Source organism: Pseudonaja textilis, chromosome 3 (genome assembly GCF_049901715.1).
Source record: "Pseudonaja textilis isolate UNSWEBS1 chromosome 3, rPseTex1.2, whole genome shotgun sequence".
NCBI lineage: Eukaryota > Metazoa > Chordata > Lepidosauria > Squamata > Elapidae > Pseudonaja > Pseudonaja textilis.
Genome location: NC_141992.1, coordinates 62381345 through 62405086, shown reverse-complemented (window position 1 = coordinate 62405086; position 23742 = coordinate 62381345). Strand labels below are relative to the sequence as shown.

Genomic DNA, 23742 nt, shown 5'->3' with positions numbered 1-23742 from the left:
TATGAGAAGTGCATCATTACTTCCTTTGCCACTCTCTGTTCTATAGATTTCAGAAGATGACAAGGTTTCTACTCTATTTCCAAAAGTTTTTCAAGGGGCAATTTTAACTGTTTTTTTTATGTGAACAAACCAATCACAGTCACCCACAACCTAGACATAATACACCCTGAGCAAAAAAACCTTAGTTTGCATCTGTGTTTTATCCAGCCACGTTGTACTAATTCAATAATGTAAACAGATCTATAGGTTAATCATAATTTTCCCTCTCAAAAGGAAAGTAAAGGGATTTGGCTTGAGCAATATGATGGCTACTCTTTCCGACTTTTAAAGTAACAACAGGCTAAACTAATTTAATTATTGTTGGCACACACTGCTTTTTTTTTTAAATGGCTGGAAACAATTTTAAAAGCTCTGAAAAGAATGCCCTTTCCCCCTTCTATGTATTCCATGCCACCTACCGGGAAAAAAAAATCTTATTTCAAACTTGCTACTTTTTACAACAGACTGACTGCAGCTTTTGGGTTTTCCTTTACGTTTCGCTAGAAGCCTCAGCAACCATGCATGGCATAGATTAAATCAAGGCGACTACAAAGCTTCGGGCTGTATCATTTTCTTGGGAGACTGATGGAGGCGGGGGGGCGCGACGGAGAGGCTGGGAGCTTTCCTCTTTAAAAAAAAAAAATCCAGTCCTAGATAAAACCTCCTTCTGCAGATACATTTACAGATCTCTGGAAGGATTTTGGATACATTTAGGATTTTTTTTTTTAAACGCCTCTGTGAACAATATCGCTGAACTTTAATGGGCGTGTGTGTGCTTGCAGTTTATATTAACTCTGAGGCTGAGTTTTCCTTCTTCCACTGTTTTTTTCCTCAGGACACTGACCTAGCCTTTAATTGTTTGGTGATAGGCATGTAAGGGGGAGGGGCGTTACTTGTTTATTGGAACAGCACAGTTAAAAAAAAAATCAACCTAGGCGAACAGTTTCTAGTCCCCCCTAAGGATGGATCCAAACAGGCAACCAATCAGCTCTTACACAGCTTTTTCAGCTTGTCTTTTTTAAAGGGACAGTAGCAAACGGGTTATATCACATTTAAAGAGAAAGAGACCGACGGGGAGAGAGTGGGGCCAGAGTGAGAGGCGAGAGAGAAAATTCTCCCAGTTCTTAAAAAGGGTCTAACTTTAGGCTTCGGGGAGGGGGAGGGAAAAAGAAAAAAAAAGAGCCGCAAACAAGGCGCCTGTACTTCATAAAGAGGGAGGGGGGAAACGGTGAGTTATTGTGACAAGGAGCCAAGGCGCCCTTCCTGGGTGCAGGCATAGCCCTTGGCACATTCATCTCGGAGGCTGTGTGATTTATTAAGTCGCATATTTAAAGACCTCCAAAATGTATTATTATTTGAAGAAATGCCAAGGATCCATCCTTTTTATCGATTTCCACCACCACCCCCTTTCCCCCGGCAAAAACAGTAAAGCAAGCAATAAAAAAGGGGGGAATTGATGGGGCCGGTTCCGTTTGGAGGCATTTTGGCTTAAGTTTATGGTTTTGACGTGGTAAGGTTTTCGCTTAATGATTTCAGGAAGACGAGGTTGCGCTCCCCCTACTCCGGTCGTTAGAAGCAAAATAAATAAATAAATGAATGAATAGAGAAAGAAAGAAAGAAAGAAAGAAAGATTATTATTATTATTATTATTATTATTATTATTATTATTATTATTATTAATATATATTAATAATAATAATAATAATAATAATAATAATAATAATAATAATAATAAACAACCAGCTTGGGAAGGCCAAACGATCTGGGTTGGGGAAGGAAGAGAGAAAGAAAACAGCCCATTCCCATTCATATTTTACTTTTTAAAAAAATTTAGAATGAAGTCCCGTTGAGTTCCGCAGGATTCTCTTCCGACCAGGCTGCAAGCAATTAAATAAATGGCGATAGGGCCCCCTTCCAAAACATTTCAACGTTGTCTCTAGAAACATTTCGGCTGCACCTCTCTCCAAAGATGCGTTTCCTGGCAGATGCGCCCCACTGAACGGACCGGCATTTCCGAAAAAGATCGGGAGGGGGGACACACACACACTCGATGCCCCTTTCCTGGAAGCGCTCGGTGGTTCCGCCGAGGAGCAGCCGGCGGTGGTTGAAACTGAAGGCTCGAGCATGGCAGCTTCGCCTGGGCCGCGCTGAGCTTACAACCATGTGGAAGGCAATTGGAGTGGGGGGGACAGAGAGAGAGAGAGAAAGTGGAAAGCGGGAAGGGCGAGGAGGAGGGCAGTCCGGGCGAAGGGGAAAGGTGAGCAGCGAGAGAGAGAGAGAGAGAGCAGAGCGAGAGGCAGCAGCGGTTGGGGCAAATGCGGGCTGGGGGAGTGTGCAGTGGCCGGTGAGAAACGGCAGGAAGACGGATTGGGAGGCAGGCTGGAAGCGGACGGTGATGGGTGGGGGGGAGGGAAGGTGAATCGGGAAGGGTGCAAAAAGAGAACAGGCTGGGATTAGGGGAGGGTACCTGGGTAGAGGAGAGAGCCGGGTAAGAAAGGCAGCGAGGTCCCAGCTCAGCCCCTAGGCAGGAGGAGGAGGAGAAGGAGGAGCGGCGGCGAGGGCCCCCCCTCCCCGCCGGGAGGGTCCTTTAGGAAGCAGCCCAAGGATGCCTCGCTTTGCCTAGCGCCGGCTGGCAGCATCTCCCTTGGTGCCACCTTAAAAGTTTCTCTTCGAGGGCGGAGCAGCCCTTCCCCCCGCAGACCGCCGATTGGCCGGGGAATGTATCCATTGTGGAACGTTGACGCCCGCCGCGTTCTATCCCGAGTGTAGCCACGTTCGGTTGAGCCGGGGGCAGCCGCGGTGGCGGCAGCGGTAGGAGCAGCTGGGAAAGGAGCGAAGAGCCGAGGACAGGGGCAGGGCGATGGGGTCGCGGCCGGGGCTTTGACAGCTGCAACCCAAGGCGAGCGGTGCGGCCACAAGCGGAACCCGGGCCGGCTCCAGCCGAGGAAAGGCGCGAGGTTTGGGAGACGGGAAAGCATCGGAGCAATTCAGGCAGCGGCGGCGGCGGCAGAAGCAGCAGCAGCGGCGGCGGCAGCAGCAGCGGCAGCTTTAGTTTCGCCTCTTTCTTACTGCGGACCATGTTCGCTAAAGGCAAAGGCTCGGCGGTGCCCTCGGATGGGCAGGCTCGGGAAAAGTAAGCGCCGAGGCAGCGGAGGGAACCTCGGGGAACGAGACTCGGCTTCTTCAGGCGGGCGTTCTTCTCGTGCCTTTATTGTCTTGTGGGGAGTTGGGGCATCTGGAAGGGAAGAGGCTGAGATCGGGTGGCGGTGGGGGGAGGAGGTGAAGAGTCTCCTCGGCGGGGGATCTACGCCTTTCGCGATTCAGGCAGCGGGTCTCCAAGCAAAGGGCGGCGGGTGTGCAAAAAAAAAAAAACATGATGGAGGAAAGCATGCAAGCTCGCACCGTCCTTTTGTCTGGCGTGGCTGTCCGTCTGTTGCAAGTGGAAGGGTGAAAAGGCTTTGTCCAGACAAGGCGCGTTTGGTTGTCTTCTCCTTGGCCCGCCTTCGCTTTCTACCTTGCTTCTAGAGTTTCCAAGTTTGGCAAAAGCAGGAGGGTTTTAGTTAGGCGCGGGGTGGGCAGCGGCGCCGGGGGCGGGGGGCGGCGGAGAAACTCCACTGGGATTATAGAGCTCGCCATCCCCCAAATTCTTCCAGGAACCGGTGAAGAAAAAGGCCGCCCCTCCACTCCGGCCGCCGACTTGTAAACGGGGGGGATGCGGGACGCTTGGGGATGCCGGGCTGCCTTTGGAGAGAGAGGATGCGCCCAAGCGAAGTTGTATTTTGTGCCCTGCAGTGAGCGGCTCTCAACTTCTCTTTGAGCGGGATGGGGCGCGCTTGAAGAGGCAGGTCAGGAAGTGCTGCGCCTTCACTGCCGCGGGGTTCATCATTCCCTCTTAAGCAAAAGGGGGCTCAGTGTGTGTGTGGTGGGGGAAACCCTCTCATTAAGTCCTCTCTGGCCTATTTCCACCTCCTTCCCAGCGACTTTCCCTCCCCCCCAGCTACTTTTTGTTTTTTTAATCCTGTCTTTTTACAGGTTAGCTTTGTATGTCTACGAATACTTGCTGCACGTAGGAGCACAGAAATCAGCACAGACCTTTTTATCAGAGGTGAGTGACTTTGTTTACTTTTGACCCCTTTCCCTCCCCCCAAGATAGCCTTTGTTTTCAGAAAGCAGGCACAGTGGCCTCCATTTTGAATTTTTTATCACCTTTTGCCATTTATTGCTAGTTAGCCTCAGAGGCTCTTTTAGGAAGGGGTGGGGGGAGCAGCAAGAGTGGAAGGAAATGGCATCTTTTTCTTCAGGTCTGACCCAAACTCTCTCTTTATCCTTGGCTGTTCACAGATCCGATGGGAAAAAAACATCACACTAGGGGAACCTCCTGGGTTTTTACATTCATGGTGGTGGTGAGTGTTGCTTCTTTTACTTCTTGTGTTGAAAGTTCTTTATTTAACTAATTGGAAGTGTTGGGGGGTGGGGGGAGATTACCCCAAGCAAATGATTTTGTTTGAGTTTACATTTCAGTCTTAATCCAAACAAATAACTCTGGTTGTAAGCTTGTCTCTTCAGCCTAGAGAGCAGTTACTTGACAAAACTATTGAAGAGAATTTTGGGAACAAAATTGTAGGCTTTTTTTTGGAATTTCTTGTATTCTCCAAACTTGAAATCATGTTGTACAAATACACACACACACACACACACACACACACACACACACGCATATGGGCATGCATAGAAATAAATGAAGGTTTCTTATTGTGAAAAGGTTATTTAGTGGTGGTGTTTTAACAAGAACATGTGGAATATTTATGGATATAAAATGCATTGTTCTTAGCTTACCTTTTCATTGGGGACTAGCATTTTGTAGACGATACCTTTTCAGAAAGTTTAAATGGAAAAGGAAATCTGGTGACTAGGTTATCAGCTCCATTTTTTAAAATTTGCAATGTGTTGCAAATTTTCCTTAAAACTGGTTCCTAAATTATTGGACAGTGAGATTGTCCTTTCTGAGTATATAAGTATAGAGAGAGTACAGTAGACAAGTTCAGAGTGACTGAAGCAGTTATGCAACTTGTAGCATGATGCTGAACGTTAGAAATATTTCTAACCTCCTGATCTAGATTTTCTTTCTTGAATGTAAATCCTATGGATTCCAGAAAGAGTTCCTTTCATCTATTATAGTTATTAGAGTAATATATGGTAGTTATTCTTCTGTATGTTAGTGCTGTTACCAGAATATATACTTTGTCATGAGGCTGGCACCTGAAGTTCGGTTCTAAGAGCGGTAAACATTTGAGGGACGCATGTTGCTTCCATAGTCCAATTTTCTGATGATGCTTTGAATGGTGGAACATAACAGGGCCATATTAACCTCAGTTCACAGACTACTTTTTTGCATAGTTAACTATAGTTATGGAATTGGTCTCATTTTCTGAATTTTCATGATATATAAAGATGAAATGTGACCTGCTGGGGAACAGGAATAGCAAGATTTCATGAGGATCTCCTTTTGGTGTGTAACTGGGGGGAAAGACAGGCTAGGCTGTCAGTTGCTACATGTTGATGCTCTTGGGACTGTTTCCGAATTTGTTTCATATTTGGCTTTCTTGCAGAGCATTGTTTAACGCACTCATTATTGGGAATAGCTGAGTAGAAAATAAAGTCTTAGCACAAGGAATCTTTGGTACATGAAGGACAATAATACTGGAGTACTCAGGGCATTTTTTGACTTATTTGCTGGAAGACCAAAGTTATGTCTATAACCCACCTTTCTTTCAAGGACCTCCAGATGGCATACCTGGTTTTTCTTTCCTCCCTCTGCCCCCTTTGATAATTTTAAGATAGGTTAGACTGAGAAATAATAAGGATCCATGTGAGCTTAATGAATAACTGAGTATGTAAATTGAGCTGCTTAGTGCTAGTTATGTTCGTATTAGAGTATGTAAAGTTTTTTGTAAATTAGCATTTTTATTTAGTGGATGCATTCTGAATTTTATTATGTGGGTGGGGGGTCTTTATATTGGCAATGTTTACATGTGCCTGTTTCAAGACAGAAGGGGAATCAATGTTGTATTGCCTTTAACGTCAAACAGAAACAGCTGTAAGAGATTGCAGTCCAGTTTAGGAGACAGCTGCAGATGTGGAGTGGGACATGTTCACATTTAATAAAGTAATATGACAACTTGAATTGGCGGATACTTTATTTCCAGCAAGTGGGTGAATGAAAGCAAAATTCAATGATAGATCCATATACAAACTTATGCAATGAATTGACTGCAATGGGAAATACATCAGAATGGTCTAACTCTGGCACAGGGAATGTAACTTTGTAATATTGGAGGAAGGGAGAAGGAAAGCTTACAGAAAAGAAAAATTGCGACAGAGTTGATATGCTATTGAAGTGGGGAATCTTCTTTCCTATACATTAAAACCTTGTGTATGTAAATAGGCATCTTGTGTCTCTGTTGCTGAAGTTAAAAGTCTCAAGTGGGACTAAAGTGCTGTGTTCACTGCTCCTTGAGTAAAGATTGAACAAGATTGAGAAATGCCATTGTTCCTTAACCACAGGCTCATTTGGATAAACCACTATAGGTCTAGGAATCTATACTGTATAAGTATTAATAACTAGTCCTTCTTTTTCTTTTATAGTGTATTTTGGGACCTTTACTGTGCAGCTCCTGAAAGGCGAGATACTTGTGAACACTCAAGTGAAGCAAAAGCCTTTCATGATTACGTGAGTAAAAAAAGTTATCCCTCGGTTAATAAACTCCGATCGCTGCAGTTGTTCCAAAGCAAATGCAACTAGATACGGAGAGAAAAGGGTGTTACCCGTGCCATTCTGATGGTGCTTGAATATTGTTTTAGAATGACACAGTTATGTGAATCAGGTTCAGTGGCTTTTCTCGAAGACTTTTAAGGTGGAGCGTATTGATCTGTTTACAGAATCATGTGTCATAGGAGCACAGAGGATAAGGAGAGGGAAAGAGATGCTACTTATCATAAAGGAATCTAAGGTACAAACTTTTGACATAGAGGCCTGCATTTGAATGTGATACACTTCGTTCTTGGGAAAGATTTTAAAAAAAAACCTCTCCAAGGCTTGTGAGTATTTAAGAATTTATCAGAATGCTGCTGTGCAGTATAATCCTGTGCATTTTTTATCCATAAGTGAATCCTATTGTGTTAAGTGGGGCCATCCTCGCTATAGATGCATAGAATTGCAGCCTAAGGAGAGAGCCAGTAGCTTCTGTTCCCGATTGCAATATGAAGATATTTTTCCTCCTTTCCCTTAAGACTGCAATGCAGACTTCATTATTTCTTTAATTTTTAATAGGTGTGGGGATGACTACAAACTAGTGCAAAAGGAAACTTTCAAGAGACATAGGTGATGCATTCAGATATTGGCCCTAAGAGGCATACCTTGGTTTTCTTCTCTGTTGTCATCTGAAGTCATAAATGGTTTCTTACCTGGAATTAAATAATTGGTATTTGTGAGTTGACTGAAGATCCAGAAAGTGAACTTGTCTAGAGCAACATGTTTTCATAGCTCGAGGACAACACAGCATGGATTATCCTGTAGTATGGGGCATTCTTCCAAATGAATTGTCCTAGATAAACTTGTGACTTGTCATCTTATCTGATGTGTTGGTCTCTGGCTTACCTATAATGGCAAATATTCCCATGAACACGTCCAAGTGGTTAAGGGCTAAGTTTCAAAGAATCTTAAAGAAGATTCATCAACATGTTTAATAAGTTGAAGGAACAGAAAAGTCCTCAACTTACGGCCACAATTGAGCTCAACATTTATGTTACTAAGTGAGAGGTTTGTTAAGTGTGTTTAGCCCCGTTTTATGACTTTTCTTGACACGTTGAGTGAATCACTGCAGTTGTTAAATTAGTAACACAATTGTTAAAGTGACTTTGCTTGTCAGAAGGTTGCAAAAGGGACGCCAGAATGACCGTGGGACACTGCAACCGTCATAAATGTGAATCAGTTATCAAGCCGAATGTAAATCACGTGACCACGGGGATGCTGCAATGGTCGTTAAGTGTGAAAAATGATCATAAATCATTTTTTTCAATGCCATAACTTTGAAGAGTTACTAAGTGAGGACTATCTGTAGTGCAGTTCAAGAAATTGGGGGTTGTGGCAGGAATTGAGTTTGGTAACATAGCTGACGAACAGTTTCATTTAAAAAGTGGCACATACGTGGAAGGAGGACTCACAAGTTTCAGTCATTTTTGTGGCTGAGTTATAACGTAAGACTCCTGCAGAAACTGCTTTGCAATCTCTAGCAACAGCCATAGAATTTTCTTAATCCTATGGTTCTTTCTCCTTCTAACTCACCAAGAAAGGGCTTCTTGGAAAGAACTGCATAATTTGTAAACTTTCATGGCTGAAGTTGGAGAATAAACTTGCAGATTATTCAAAGTTATTTGCAGGAGCCCCCAATGATCATAGATGCCATGAGTTTTGGTATGCTTTCAGAGTTGAAAAAAGAACCCTTTGGGGGATAAATTCCACCCACTTTGATAGGTTTAATTTGATGCACGTACCTTGAGAATATCACTTTATCTCTTAGAAAATGTATGGATCTTTAGCCCAGGATCTTATTTTCTTTTTTTTTTCTGAAAAAAGTTCCTAGAGTGACTGTTGTATTCAATACAGAATAGCCTTAGAAGTTATTTTTCGATGCAGAAACAGTAGCTTTCATTTAAAAGAAGTGTGTGCACTGCAATGACATACTAATTAACAGGAGCGTCCTATTTTAAAATAAACAATGACACTCAACTTAGCCCTCAGACAGAGTCCTTTGAAAAATGTGCTGCAGTTTGCAACCTATGTTTCTCCCTCACAGAGAGAAATTCCCTGAAAGCAATTTCCTGAGAAGGGAAGAAGAAAGTGATTAAAAATGTATTTAGATACATTTATCTTGCTGTTTAGAGAAATACTGTCTCTTGAAGTGTCCCACCTCAGTCAAAAGTCAAGACGCAGGACCCAGAATGATTCATAAAAAAGACAATACCTGCTAAGGATGGGAAAATAGTGGGAAGAGGGAAATAAGTCTGAGAACCCAGAACAAAGTAGTGGATTTGTAAACCAATATATAACGTGTATCTGACTTTGACAGACATGATAGTCTATTAGCGATATTCTTTTTTTGAACAGAAGATGCTAGTAGGTTTCTGATCAATAATAGAAGACAAGAAAATCCTTTCCTACAGTTCTATAATTCTGGGGAAAACAATGCTGGAGCAGAGTGGCTGTTGTTATAGAGCTAGAGTGGCAGCTATGGCCCCTTTACAACTAGTGGACTTCAATGCCCAGAATTCCTGAGCCAGCATAGATGGTTCAGGAATGCTACGAGTTGAAGTCCACAGGTTGTCAAAGGGCCACAGTTGCCTATCCCTGCTCTAGAGGGCAACCCCATAGGTGCTTGAGACCTGATCTTATTGTCATGATTTTTCCTGACATGTTCAGCTTTGGAATAGTTGGCTCTGTTGCATAAGTACCAACAGTAGGAAAGAGATTTCAATCTGCACAGATCTTGGGAAATTAGAATAAATAGTGGTTCTTGTATGATAGGCAAAAAATATTAGTGTTGCTTTTTGAATTAAAAAAACAGGGACAAGCCTCTTCAGTTATGGCCACTTCACTTCTATTTCCTAACATCTGTTGTCTTCTTCTTCTTCTCCTTCTCCTTCTTCTCCTTCTTCTTCTCCATCATCAAAAAAAATTCTTTAGCTCTTTCTACCACACATAGGGACTAGGACTAGTTTGGTTGCTGGTTTTATTCAAGATCATCTGTTGATTGTAGATACTTTGGAGTTAAAGGCTATTCCACATGCAACATGACTTAATATATTTTTAAAAGAAAAAAAAAAGGCTTCTTGATTACTTGGGGAAAAAAAAAACAAGCCAGTATTCCCATAGGGAGTTTCTCGATTACGACCACTCAAATGACCTCTCAAATTTATGCAAACTTTTGCGTTCTCACAGCTCTTCACAGTTAAGATATTACAAGAACCAGTGAACGGGGGAAAAGAATTTTCTTAATATAATATTTAATTGTGGTTGTGGTAGGAAACCCAACAGGAGGCAAACTGAAGGGAGTTTTCTCTTGCATTCTGTGGCTCCAGAATTCGCAGCTGTTGGCCAGGTTGGCTAGGAATTTGACGATTATTATCTCAGCTTGCCTGGTGAACGTAACATTGGGGAAGGCTGGCATAAGGTATATAGAGTTGTAGCGCTGGCATGCAAAATTCAGTAATGCTACATTAGCAGCAGCCTTATAATAGTGTCTGAGGATTTACTGTATTTAGAGAAATTAATCTTTTTTAGCTTGGTAATAATTCTAATAATAGGCCAGAGTGTATTAGATGATTCACATAAACATCTTTAATACATGTTGCTTTAAGCTTACAGCAAATAGACTACAATCCTCATTGAGGTTTTTAAAATTCTCGGTGTAATACAGTTTCATAACATTTCTAAGTACTTTACCTTTTTGGGTTGATTAGTAGACTTTGTTTCCTGTTCTCATCCTTTCGCTATACTATTTGTTTTTAAAAGTCCTCTTGGTCACAAAATAGATGGTTATTATGTATTTTCATAACTAACTGTCTTGGCTTTGGTTATTGATATTTCAAGCAGTAAAGATGTTTCTACCACTCTCGAGAATTAATACTTTTCAACAAGCCATGTGTAGCTTGCTTGCCATTATATACCAACAGGAGTCTAGTGATGTGTAAGTTTATCTGGGCGTGCGCACTGATACACACACTTTCTCAAGCAAGGTACAATACAGGAGTATGTTAAGAACGTTGCCATATGGTTTATAGTTGCTGTGTCCACATAAAGGGCAGATAGGCCAACATATTTGAGTCAGTTCTGTTTTCATCTGCTGTAAATTATTTTCAGGATTATTCTGCTTTTACAGAAATAGTATTCCTTTAGCTTTGGAGGGTACAAAGATAAAAAGACAGTTTCTGGTGAATGGGAGGAGCAAGGTGAGATGTGTAATTCCAGGCTATTCTTCTTCTAGGAAAGGTGGATCAGGTTTCAACTGTGGATGGTTTTTGTCAGTGTGTGGCCAATCAGAATCTTGGATTACAGGTAGTCCTTGGTTTATGACCACAATTGAGCCCAACATTTCTGTTGATAAGTGAGACATTTGTTAAATGAGTTTTGCCCCACTTTACGACCTTTTTTGTCACCTTTATGAAGTGAATCACTGACATCGCTAAGTTGGTGACCTGGTTGTAAAGTGAACCTGGCTTCCCCATTGGCTTTGCTTGTGAGAAGGTCTCAGAAAGTGATCGCATGACTTCCTGGGACACTGCAACCATCATAAATAGGAGTCAGTTGTCAAGAATTTTGATCATGTGACCAGGGAGATGCTGCCAAGGTCGTAAGTGTGAAATATGGTCATAAGTCACCTTTTCCAGCACAATTGTAACTTTGAATGGTGACTAAGCAAACTTGTAAGTCTGTATACCTGTATAAGGTAAATTACTTATTTACCTGACATGTAGCTAGGATCTTTTTCTCCCTATTTGCTCTTCACCCGTAACACCATAAGATGGTAGGTAGAATAAGGGCTATGCATAGGCCTTCTGATTTATCGGTGAATGGAGATCCATTCAGGTTTCAAATTATATGAGAGAAGAGTTGATTGCATGATTTGGAATGACAGAAGGTGGGAATTTGAAAGGATGCATGATGTGAAAGATGGGTTAACAGCTGTTGCTGCTTATGTTCTTAAAAAAAACATATTTTCACACGTGGAAAGGTTTTGCTGTGGATGTGGATGTGGTCAAACTAAACAGCTATTGTAGATTGTCAGAATGATGGACAAAAGCCATGAATGGTTAATTGCTATTCAGTTACTTTTGAACAGAGGCATGGTTCCCAGTGTAAAGATTTATCTTTCAGGTGTTTGTAGAGTTCGCTCCTCCGCTAGAGACTGTTTATCAAGAGAATCTCACCTGGCAGAAGACAAAAAGAACGTGCTTAAAAGTGGGAGAAATCCTAATGCTTTCTGTGCGAAAGATAGAATCTGAGCACATTGAGCATATTGCAATGCATTGAAAAGCTCCCTTCTTTGCATGCTTTTTTCCCATTGTTTATAGTTGAGGTGTGGTTACTTGCATGCTTAAGATCAAATCTCTCCAGATCAGTAGGCCTGGGGAATACATCCTTCAAAGAATGGGAAATCATGCTTCATTAGAGGCTTCTATAACAGGAATTGCATGCTGTGTCACTTCCATTTCATTTCCCAGTATAACTATATGATAATAGAAGCAGCAGGAGCAACAAGCAATTTCCCCAAAGAACATTTTTAATTTTTTTTTAAACCCTCCAACAATGAGCTTGAGGTAGGTTTTTGCAGTCACTGTCCTGTTCCTCTCCGATCGTTGACCTGTACTGATTTCAGAATTTTTCTGATTGAGATGCAAGGAGCATTGAGAGAAAAAAAGCACAAGCTAAACCACGTATCAAAGGAATGGGAAGTCACTGTGCTTTGGAGAAAAACCTCTTTCGCTCACTCCTTGGAAATGGAAAGCAATATTTTTTTTTAAAAAAAATTGCACTTCGTTGTATCTGCTTGCTACATACAGGCAGGAGGATCTGGGAACAGGTTTTCCTACAGGTGGAAATCCGGATGCCACAAAGATAAAGTTCAGTAGTGTAAAGAAATCCATGCCCACTTACTTGTTCAGTTAGGATGCTTCTATTGTCTTGGAGTCAGACCCAGAAAAGTTCCTGATTGAGGAGTTAACTGTACCAAAAATTAAATATGTGTTTTGTCATCCAGGTCATGGTTGTCCCAAAGGTGCTTTTTCAAGAGGCAACTGGACTTTCTGGTTTTTCTTTGAAGGCATTTCGCTTCTCGTCCAAGAAGCTTCTTCAGCTTCCTAGAAGAGAAACAAAATGAAAGTCCAGTTTGCCTCTTGAAAAACACCTTTGGGACAATAATTTGGTTACTTCTGACATTTAGAAAACACACGTTAAACACTTTTTGCATAAAACAGGAAAGAAAACCACTTTGATACATTTTTGATGATTAGGAAAAAAATAAGATTATAGAAAAAATGTTTTGAAGTTGTGCTATAAACACAGAGTAAATTTATATGTATCCATATAACTGTTGTAAAGCAGCTATTTCTTTATATGCTTTCACCCCCCTCCCTGCGTTTTTGGCTTTGTCTTTTTTTCTTTCTTTCCCTTCTTCTAAATTATTAGTTTCCATTAGCTTTTATCTTTCTTTATTAAAATCTTTATAATAAAGTTATATGGAACCCCCCCCCCCCCCCACATTCTTTAGTTATTAAAATGTAAGGTAATTTTGAAGTTTGCAGCGATACACCCCGTTTTAAAACTTACGTCCATTTATCTCAGTATCTTACAGTAGCGTGGAGATGAGGAAAAAAAAATCCTCTAGTGTTTTTAGTGTGGCATTTTGGTGATCTGTGATTTGCAAAAATGTCAATGGGTGGTGGTGGGAGACCCAGAATCCAAAATATGCTTTCAATTTCAGTGTTTCTGTATTTTTGTTTTCCCAAAGAAGAGGCTGTGCTCTCTCTGGAGGTTTACACCACTGTTGGCACAATTTACCTTTGCCTTGTTTCTGGTCAAAGCCCCTCCATGGGCAGACTCATATTACATTGTGGTAACATTGCCAGACACTCCTGTTGCTGGTTTTATTGTGCATCTTCTGAGCTGGTGAGCTACAAAGGGATTGTACAGCATGACAGGGAATTTCAACCACCACGTTATCTTGGAATTGGCCGATTGATGATTGCAGTTCACCGTTTCAACACTCTGAAAGCCAATACAATTTGAGTTAGCTGTGATGACTGCCAGTTTAAATACCGCAGTGAATTTCTGTCAAATAGCTAATACACAGAATGGGGAATTGCAGAAAACTTGATCACTAGAACCAATTTAGTCGATTTTGGCCTCCAGCTATAGAAAATGAACTTAAATCTAGTTGACTGTCGCTACGTACTTTTTGTAGCATTATTCTGTCTGCACAGGCTCCTCAGAGTGGAACTTTTGAGAGACGGTACAAAAATTCATAACCGATGTCAACAGACAATATTTTCACTGGATAGCAGGCAGAGGTTTCCAAAAGTAGCTGCCTTTTGAGTAGTATGTATTTTGTTAAGATGCATGTTATGAATTTCTAAAATCTTTTATTTTTGATGTTTCTTTTCTTTTAATGAAAATCGGGGCCTTTTCGACACAACTGTAGAATGTGTTAAGGCAGGAGCCAGTTACAAAAATTGGGGGATTGTTGGAAATGGAATCTGCCGACTGGGCTCTGCAAAATAGCATTTAAAAGAAATGAGATATCACTGCCTTCCTCCCTATGTTATATATCAGAAAAGTTAATTATAATATAAATAATTCCTTGTCTTGGTTATGCAAAAAGCAGTAGGTGTGACATAAATATTTTTTTTCTACACGATTTAACTTTAATTGCCAGGGGAACGTGACAAGAATCGCATTCTTCAGAATGGTTTTTCCTCCGCCATGACATGAAACGCACATGCATTTCAGATTCTCATAGCTGTCATAACTCTCGAGTTCAGTTTCAGTTGAAAATAGTATGATAGTCTGGCAATTAACAAGTGCTGGGTTAATTCCATTTACTACTAACAGCAGATATCAGCAACTGGGTATGCGCAACGCCTCCCACACCAGGAACAATAGATTTTGAACTCCCCTATCAGCAGCAAGCATTGCTTTGCTAAAGCATGGATATGATTTTCCGTTCCCATCTCAGCACTGCCAAAGAGCTTGTACCCTTTTCAACTCGGAATGGTATGCATTTTTATATGAGTGAGGTGTGTGCTAGCTACTTTACCAATAAAGAAAACAGTGCACGGGAAAAATGTGGGAAAGTGTTTAACTTTCAGTTTTAAACCTGGTATAGATGCTATGTGGGTATTGAAGGTGCAAACTGTAACTCTGTTCTTATAAACAATTACAAGGTTTGCAATTAAAATAACCTTTCTGCTTGGAAAACATAATTTCTGCACTAAATGGTCATGCCACTATTTATGTTGGATGTTGTACTTTGTTTATGGCTTAATAAGAACCCTTGTGGGAATAAGTATAGAAACTTTCTCTGAGTTTCTTCCTATCCTTTCCTTCAGTCTTAAGATTCTTAAAGGGGTAAACAACCCCTTCTGCGTCTGGATAATGTGTAGATTGTCATCATGCTTAAACTGGCCTTACTTTGCCTGAAATCCATGGATTCTTTCTTTTCTCAACTTCTTGATCTTCAAGGTACTGTGACTAATGAGATGATTATTCTTTATGACTCCTTTATGATACACAAGACAGTTTATAGCAAGGTGTTTGAGGCTTCCCTTTACAGTTTCAAATTTCACTTTCTGGTCTAGGTTTCTCATTTCACATAAATACAGTATATGAAAGTTTAGAGAAAGGTGACTGCAACACTTTTTAAAACTCTTGGCAGTGTGCATTTCTAGTAGTATGTTTTTCATTTAGACTAATTCAGTTTTGTTCGATATAATGAATTCCTTAGGACTCCCCTAAAGGTTATCGGCGTGATTCTTGAAACATATTACTAAGGAAACTTGACAATAAAATTTTGTGGACTGAATCTATGATCTTGGGGCCATGACTTTTAAAGTATCTTGTGTAATGCTTCCCTTAATGTCCTTGGCAGTTGCTGGAGAATTGTTCCACATATCTTCTGAGTATTAACTCCCACATCACATACTATTGTGGAGAACCAGCTCCCTGTTAAAAAAATAAATCTGAAGGGTAATTCTCACACCCACTTGACATGGCTGACAAATAAATGAAGAAATTATTGCAAAGAAAATTTAGGAATGAGCATGAAATAAATAAGCATGCGAATGGTGAGCTGTTCTTTGTTATTCCTAATGAAAAACATCTGATTGAAATTAATATCATGATTTAAAACAAGAGTACTTAAGAATGGTTGCTGATTTTAATTTTCTTTTGTTCTGCATTTTAAAGCCATAATTGGGCACTTGTAGGGCAATAGATGTATGTGCGTCTGCTTATTGGATTGGTTGGTAGACAGACGAAACACATGAGCATACACTTATTATACCTATTCCCATGGGATGTCCCTGATGCTTTAGTTCAGGGGTCCCAAACCCCCAGGCCGCGGACTGATACTGGGCCGTGGCCCATTCATAACCAGGCTGCTCTCCCTCTCCCCGGCACCACTGGCACCGCTTGTCCATAAAGCCAAATAGGTCGGGGACCGCTGCTCTAGTTGGCAGAAGTACTGATGGTGACAAATGGGGAAAATATCAAAGATAGCCACCCAACTAGATAGCAATAGCAACAGCAATAGCACTTAGACTTATATACCGCTTCATAGTGTTTCACAGTTTACAGAGTCAGCATATTGCCCCCAACAATCTGGGTCCTCATTTTACCGACCTTGGAAAGATGGAAGGTTGAGTCAACCTTGAGCCTGGTGAGACCCGAACTTCCAAACTGCTGGCAGCTGGTGATCAGTAAAAGTAGCCTGCAGTACTACACTCTTCACTACTGCGCCACCGCATAAAACGTTTCAGTTTGAAGCGTAAGAATGCAAATTTGTAAATACTAGGCCAGTTCAGATGATATTTCCCATATTTTCCAGTTTGAGAAACATTGAAAATAAAACCAAAATCCACTTGGCCAAACAGCTTCTTATTCACATCACTGCAGGGAGAAATGCAAAATTAAAGGCAAGTTCTTTCTCCAGCAGAAGCAACATAATTTGTGGAGAGAATTAGTCCATTCTTATGCCTGTTTACTCAAAAGTAAGTCTCTGTTCACAGAGCTTATTAAGGTTACAACCTTAGTTAATCAGTACTTGAAGAAAGATCAAGTTTGGGGCTTAATGTGCTAATATCATCCAAACAGGTAGTAAGCAGCTGAGTACACAATCAAAGTTGGTGGATTTAATGACTTGATATACTTAACTTCCCAAATTACTGATGGAGAAACCCCACCCCCCCACCAAAAAAAAAAGGCTGGGGAAAGGCTGGGGAACAGGAGCAGTATGTGAAGAGTAAGCATGTGAATCTGTGTTTGGAGAAGCCTTTGTTGCCTTTTGGATATAATCAACCTTGAGTATAGCATATTTTAATATCTGTATAAAGTTTCTGTATAAATATCTGTATAAATCCAGTCAGAGCTCTTGTATCGAGTCAGCTTATTTGTATTGTTTTATTTGGTATTGTGTGAAAAGATAGTTCTTTCTTAGTTCCTATTTATTTATACCGTAGTTATTATTTTATTATTATTATTAACATATCAGCGTCCTTGGATATACTTTGAACTCTTTGGTAATAGTCCGGGGGAAGAGCAGCATATAAATAATTATGATCTTTTATTAAAATTTCAAAATGTGTTTCCTTGTGTCAAGAGCAAGTGGACAGTAATGGATATTATTGGTGAAGGGTAAACACATGTGCAGGGGTTGAAAATTTATAAAGCAGGGCAGAAGTATCTGGTATGACTAATGAAAGCTATGAAATCGACAGCAATGCAGATGGTTGGATTGTATTACCATGCAAGCTTTGTCTAACTCTGGTGTTTCCAGTGTCTGTATGTTTCCCTCTTCTGCTTTGTACAAAGGTTGCGCCTAGTGTGCTTTCAGTTACGGGCTGAGCTTTCACTGTTCTAAACAACAGTTACCCTGTTTCTCCAACAATACGGCCTCCCCCAATAGGAAGTCCCAGCATGTTTTATAGGCATGAAATGAAATTAAGCCCCTCCCCCCCAAATCAAGGCCTATATTAAAACATGCGAAATGGGGGGAATGGGGGGGGGGGCTTGCCGTTAGGAAGTACTTTTGTTGCACACCCAGATATGGTGCTGCCTGTGTTGACCCTGATACGAAATGCCCCACCAACGCCGAGGTCAACATCCAAGCTGTCGCCACCCGCCTGCCCGAAGATGCAAGGGGGGGGAATTAAGTCACCCCCAAAAAGACAACCTAGCCATTTTTGGGGGGCTCAAAAAAAAAAAAAAAGACCCGGCCTTATTATATGAGAAACACGGTAGTTTAATTTGATTTTGATTTAAATGTGATATGTGTTCCTAGCCATTGAAGTGTATCTGCAATTCTTCAAGTATTTTCCACTTATAGGATTGTGTAAAGAAGTAAAAAGTCACAGAGTAGGATCTAATAAGAAAGTAGAACTCTTAATCCCTATCTTGCCTAGTGTTTTAGTTGGGTGTCAGGGTGTTTCTGCAGGAAATTAATTTGAAAGCTAGTATGCCAGCACAAGAGGAGGGCTGGTAATTTACAAAGGCAAAATATGGAAGCTTCTGCTAAAAAGTTGCCATAGGTTTAGATCTTAAGAATCTTCTGTCACTCACAATAATAATAGGATAGCTCCCGAATGTTTGGGGATTGAAACATTCACAATTCCCATCAATCAGTCAATTCTGAGGTTTTAGTCCCGATTCCTTGAAAGAGTGCCTGGTTTGGGAAGATTGTGCCAGAGAAATTAAGAGACTTAGAGACGTCCATTGGGTGTTGTACAGTTTCAGGTTACTGTACAAACTGCGGTATATATAGATCATTTGTTAACATTTAATTTTATCAAGGAAAAGCTGTCTTACCTTTTCATAAGGAAGAGGATGCTGTAAGGTAGAATATCTTTTAAGGTTTCCTCAACATTTTGGGGGGTAAAAAGAATGCTGAAGAGATATGCCTAAGACTTGTAGTAAGCCATGTTAAATATTTCTGAAACAATAATTCAGGGGTGTGTGTGTGTGTGTTTGTGTGTGTGTGTGTGAATAGGAATATACTTCACAAGCCATGTTATTGGAGAAAAAAGCTACAGAATTTTCTCTTTTACGAAAGGGAGGAATCTTATGATTCCAAAGAAGACACTCAAATCCTGTCCTTAAAAGAACGAACTTTGGTTAACTCACTTTTCATTCATAATAATCCCTGGTTGATAAACCAGTGGCAGTGACTTTTTACTACGGAAGAATAAAAAAAATGCATTATTAAAACACCCCCATTCATCTGTGTTCTTGGGATAAGATTGGGCTGCGTTAAAAGCTTTGATTGTCTCTTTGAAGCAGCTCCCCCCAATGTGTCATCCAAATGAACTCATGTTCTTCAGGTAAGAGTTATTTGAACTGCATAGGAGCTTGCAAGAGTGGATGGCTGTTGGGAAGCAGTTGCTCCTTTTCCTTTTTTAAACTTGTTATTGACAAAACCCTCAAAGCAGTATACCAAGAGGTCATGGCAAGGCTCTTACGCTATAGTCTCTGTGATTGGGGAGCCTAAATATTTATCCTGGTCTGTCCCTAATGAAAACAAATTGTCAACAGTTGTTCAGTAACTGACTAAATTAAAATCTGTAATTAGTCAATTAGATTAAAGAGTTGGCACAACCTGATTGTATCATGCTGGTTAGGTTATTAAGAGAAAGGGTGTGATTTTTAATTACTGCATGCTAATTTTGACAGTTTCAAATGGAAACAGACGTTACCCCCCACTACCCCCACCTCACAACATGCGGTGCCGATTTAAAAACAAAAAACAAAAACAAAGCAAAATGTAGTTGGTTCCACAGAAGCTCCAAAGTTTTGTCTCTAAATCTAGGAACTGTTTCGGTTGGGTAGACCTATAGGTGGTGGTCGTTGCCTTGCAGTTGAGTAGGAGGGGAGGTGTCAGAGAGAAGAGGCTTAATTAAATTCTGCTGAGTTAATTAATTAAATTTTGGTTGACCATTTACTTTAAGGGCAATGGAAGATAAGCCTCACTTGATTCTTTTTGCCTTTTCTTTCTGAGGAAGGCAGGGGATAACTGGTTTCTTATGCTGAAATGTACAATTTGATAAGTCAGCTGCTTGGATGTCCTTGTTTAGGGAGAGAGGAAATACTTGTGGGAGGCAAAGGTCTGGTTGCTAGAATACAGTACTGACTCAGAAGTTCATTCGTGCTTTCGATGCTCTTGACACGGCTTGTTTATTAGAGGCAAATTGTATGGCTCTTCATCTCTTACTCGCCCTGTTTAAAAACGACCGGACAGCCTTAGCTAACGGATGTGGTGATGATGCTGGTGACATCAAAGTGAATCATCTCCTTTCCAGTCTTCCTCTGTTCTCCCCTTTTATTCCACCACTTTCAATAAGGTTTGAAGAAAAGATGCATTTCCAAAAAAGTACGGCTGACTTCAAAGCATTAGGTTTCATCAAGGCAGGCACACACCTTTGCACAACATGTGTAGATCTCTCTTCCTTCCAATGTTTTCCCCTCTCACAGCCGCATCCATACCATTTTGCTGCAGGCCAGTGGGTCCTGTTCCTTTGGCTGTGAACAAGAGGCTGGCCTCTTGAATGCATTTTGTCCTTCTGGGTTGACCTCAGCTCCACCCCTGCAAGAAGAAAAAGAACTTTGTAAAGGGGTGTGTGTGCGTGGATGTGTGTGTCTGTAAGCTACTGACAGATTTGTAGCTCTGAGTAAATACAAATCTTGTAAACCTTCCTTCATTTCCTTTCTGCCCGTCCTTTCAGGGAAACAAAGGAGCTCAAAGCCATTCACACACAAAAGCCAGAGAAGACTTTGCTCTGCTTCGTGTTCCTATCCCAATCATGCAGGCATGGGGAGAAGTAAGGAAATTCTTTCCCTTTCGGAAAGATGACAATAAAGCTTTTGCTTGAATTGGTGCATCATGTGTGAACATGAGTATGACTTTCCTGTTCTGCTGATCATTTCCTTCCTTACCTCGGAAGCTTGGATTTTATCCTACTTTTTTTTTGTAACGCATTTTGTAGTGTCTCATTTCAATACAATCCTTTTGATTTTTCTTCTGATGTACTCCATTTACTCGGCCTTTGAAACCTTAATCTCAAAGCGGGTGGCAGATGTGTTTGCTTCTAATTTGGTAACAACAACTTTTTAAAAAAGACGGACTAATGTAATTATTTGTTTAGAGCAAGATTCGGGTGGAGATCACTGGCCCAAAATTGTGGCCTAGTGTTATAAGAGTTTCAGCAAGAGGTTTTAGAAGAAGGTAAGATAAAGGAAAACTTGCTTTCTACTCAGACTTTTGGTGTCTTGGTGGATATCGTCAGTCATATCAATTTCCTGGCCCACAACGTGAAAATAATTTGATGTAGTCTTCTCATGAAATATGTTTTGGCTTTCTAGTACAGTTTATGAACCTGATATTCCCTGATGGTCATTGTCATTCAAGTGTTCACCAGGGCCTTGTTTTACTTAAGGGCAAAAAATATACAAAAAATATATACAAAAATATACAAAACTTGGTTTTCCACTCTCTAATGCTTGCTAATAAGGAAGACGCTAGTTAAGGGAATGGTACAACTGTACAAGACTTTAGAACCACCAAGTATTGTTAGGAACACAAAAGGTAAATCCTAATACATTGTTAACTGATGAATCCAATAACTGTTGTTTTGTACTTGAATTTTCTTTAGGAAGACCATCTCAAAGTCATTTTCTGTTGGACATGTAGCATGTTGCAAAGTTAAATACAGACATTAAAAGTACCTTGAGGTAACTTACTGGACTTAACTTATTTAAAAGCTACAGCAAGTACTTATCTTCTTCAGGGTGCTGTTGGTAAAAGAATGGGGGAGGGCTAGTAGTATGCGCTTTTGGCAGTCCCCTCCCATCCTTGGTGTTCAAGATTTCAACTGCCTAGACCAGCACAGAGTTGCAAAAGTAGCAGAATAAAATAACTGGAGGACACCACATTGCCTACTGCTTATTATGGTATACCTGAGAATGAAGTAGTATATACATGCTTTAATATTTCTGTATCAAACGGGAGATGATAGTAATAACCACATTTGTTTATATAGGTTGTGAGAAAGAAAGAGAACAGCTAAAACAAATTGGGTGTAACTCTTTCAAATAAAGATGTTTCATGTCAAATAGTTTTGAAACATGTTTGACTCTGGGTGACCTCATGGTCATGGATATAGAGTTTTCCTTGGAAATAATACATAAGTAGTTTGCCACTGCCTTGGTTCCAGGGTGTCTTATAGTTCAGGGATTATTCTGTGGAAGTGTCCCATCCATGTACTGGCCTGGTGTCACTCTTTTTGATCTCATTCAAGATTAGCCAGGTTGGCTGTGGGTTTAGGAGATCTGAACTTGTCTACTTCCTTTGGCACATTAAATTTATTTCCTCTCCTTTTCCAACTCCAGGCCTTCTTTCCTATCCTTGATACCCTAACAAACACAACTATTCTACCATTTGGTCCTCTGAAGTCAAGAGAGATCAATTGGGAAATTGGTTGGAAAAGTTGTTTTGGGGGTTGTGTATTTTGTATCTTTTAAATAATTCTGATCTGTATATGCACATCTCTCCTTCAAATAGCTTTATTTTGAACATCCCACCGCTTTTTTCAATTGATAGGATAGCAGATTTGGGGGTAAAAGTGACAAGAATGGAAAGGGACACTTTCAGCCTATGGAAAATATGGGCAGCAGGTGGATGATAGGAGAATTGCAACTGGTTTTAAAGAGGAATAGTTGGGGGGTATGCATGCCTCCTCTCTTCCACAGTAACGTGGGCTCCAACAGATTTTCTATATGCTCAAACCCCTAGGAAATCCTGCTTAAAGGAGGTATAAAAGTATAAGATGAGTATAAGCCATTATGACTCTTTCAAAACATTTTTCATCATCTGAAGTGGCCATTGCCAAATAGGTTGTCATATGGGTGAGTTCATTGGGCTTACTGGCAGACAGATAAATAGATATAGGACTGGGGCCTCTGATATGCATATGCTTTTCCTACTGTCTGCTATAAGGAGCAATGGCAGCTTAGGACTTGCTTCAGACTCGACTACAGAAATATAAAGAAGACAGATAAGGGACATGTCACAGTCTTATTGAATTTGTCAGAGAGTGCATATCTCAAAGAAACATGAAAAGTTGTTTTGCAAGGATTAAACGGTTGATCCATGTTACTTGGTTGTGACTATTCCTGATAGTAAATTAACCTGAGAAACGGTTACAGAAGTTTTCCTTGAACTTTTCATCTTTTCAAGAAATTTGGATTAATCATGTGGTTCTTCATGTAAACCTGCATTCATTTACATAAAATATGTATCTTTTGTTTTGGAAGAATTAACATTATTTACCTGAAGATGTATGGATAATATATCAGAATCAATGGATTGCTAGGTATATAAAAGATTTTGGAGGCAGGCTTACTATCAAAAATGGTATATTCTAAATTGGATGCATCTTTGGAAAAAAAAAGTTGGTTGATTTCTTCATTCTTTTCTTTTTTTAAATGACAATGTTTGCATCAATATGTCCAAAAAACATGACATAAGGGCAGTTGCAAAGCAAGTCAAAGGTGGATCAAAGGAACCTCCAAATCTTGTTCAGATCCTGTTGCAAGAATTAACAAATTCCACTTAAGTTACTATTTTCATCAGTTGCTATTGTTTGCATAAATTGAATTAATCATCAAATAAGTGCATGGTTTCATTTGGAAAGAGTTTTCTGGGACAGTAGTCTCAGTAAAGGGGAGGAGCCAATAAGAGTGGTTTTTAGAAGTGAAGCAGATGCAGTAAAGAATAGGAAAAAAAGTTTGCTTAAAAAGTAGCAGAGTAGAGATATAGAAAGGTAGGGAAAAAATTAATGAAAGCTGAGCAGAGGAAAAACCACTTAGTTACACCTTCACAATCT

At 40.4% G+C, this 23742-nt stretch overlaps 1 protein-coding gene across 5 annotated transcripts in view; it reads left to right on the top strand.

Moving 5' to 3' along the window:
* The first annotated feature begins 2339 nt into the window (after positions 1 to 2339).
* Positions 2340 to 23742, top strand: part of SSBP3 (single stranded DNA binding protein 3) — a 193105-nt gene continuing 171702 nt past the window's right edge. For 4 of the 5 annotated variants that reach the window (XM_026707148.2, XM_026707147.2, XM_026707146.2 and 1 more), the window contains exons 1-4: positions 2821 to 3172; positions 4072 to 4144; positions 4381 to 4442; positions 6685 to 6769. In XM_026707148.2, coding sequence (XP_026562933.1) covers positions 3117 to 3172; positions 4072 to 4144; positions 4381 to 4442; positions 6685 to 6769 — 276 coding nt within the window. In that variant the 5' untranslated portion in view covers positions 2821 to 3116. Of the gene's footprint in view, positions 2384 to 2820; positions 3173 to 4071; positions 4145 to 4380; positions 4443 to 6684; positions 6770 to 23742 lie in introns of those variants that run through there. The other variant, XM_087929959.1, reaches the window with a different exon arrangement.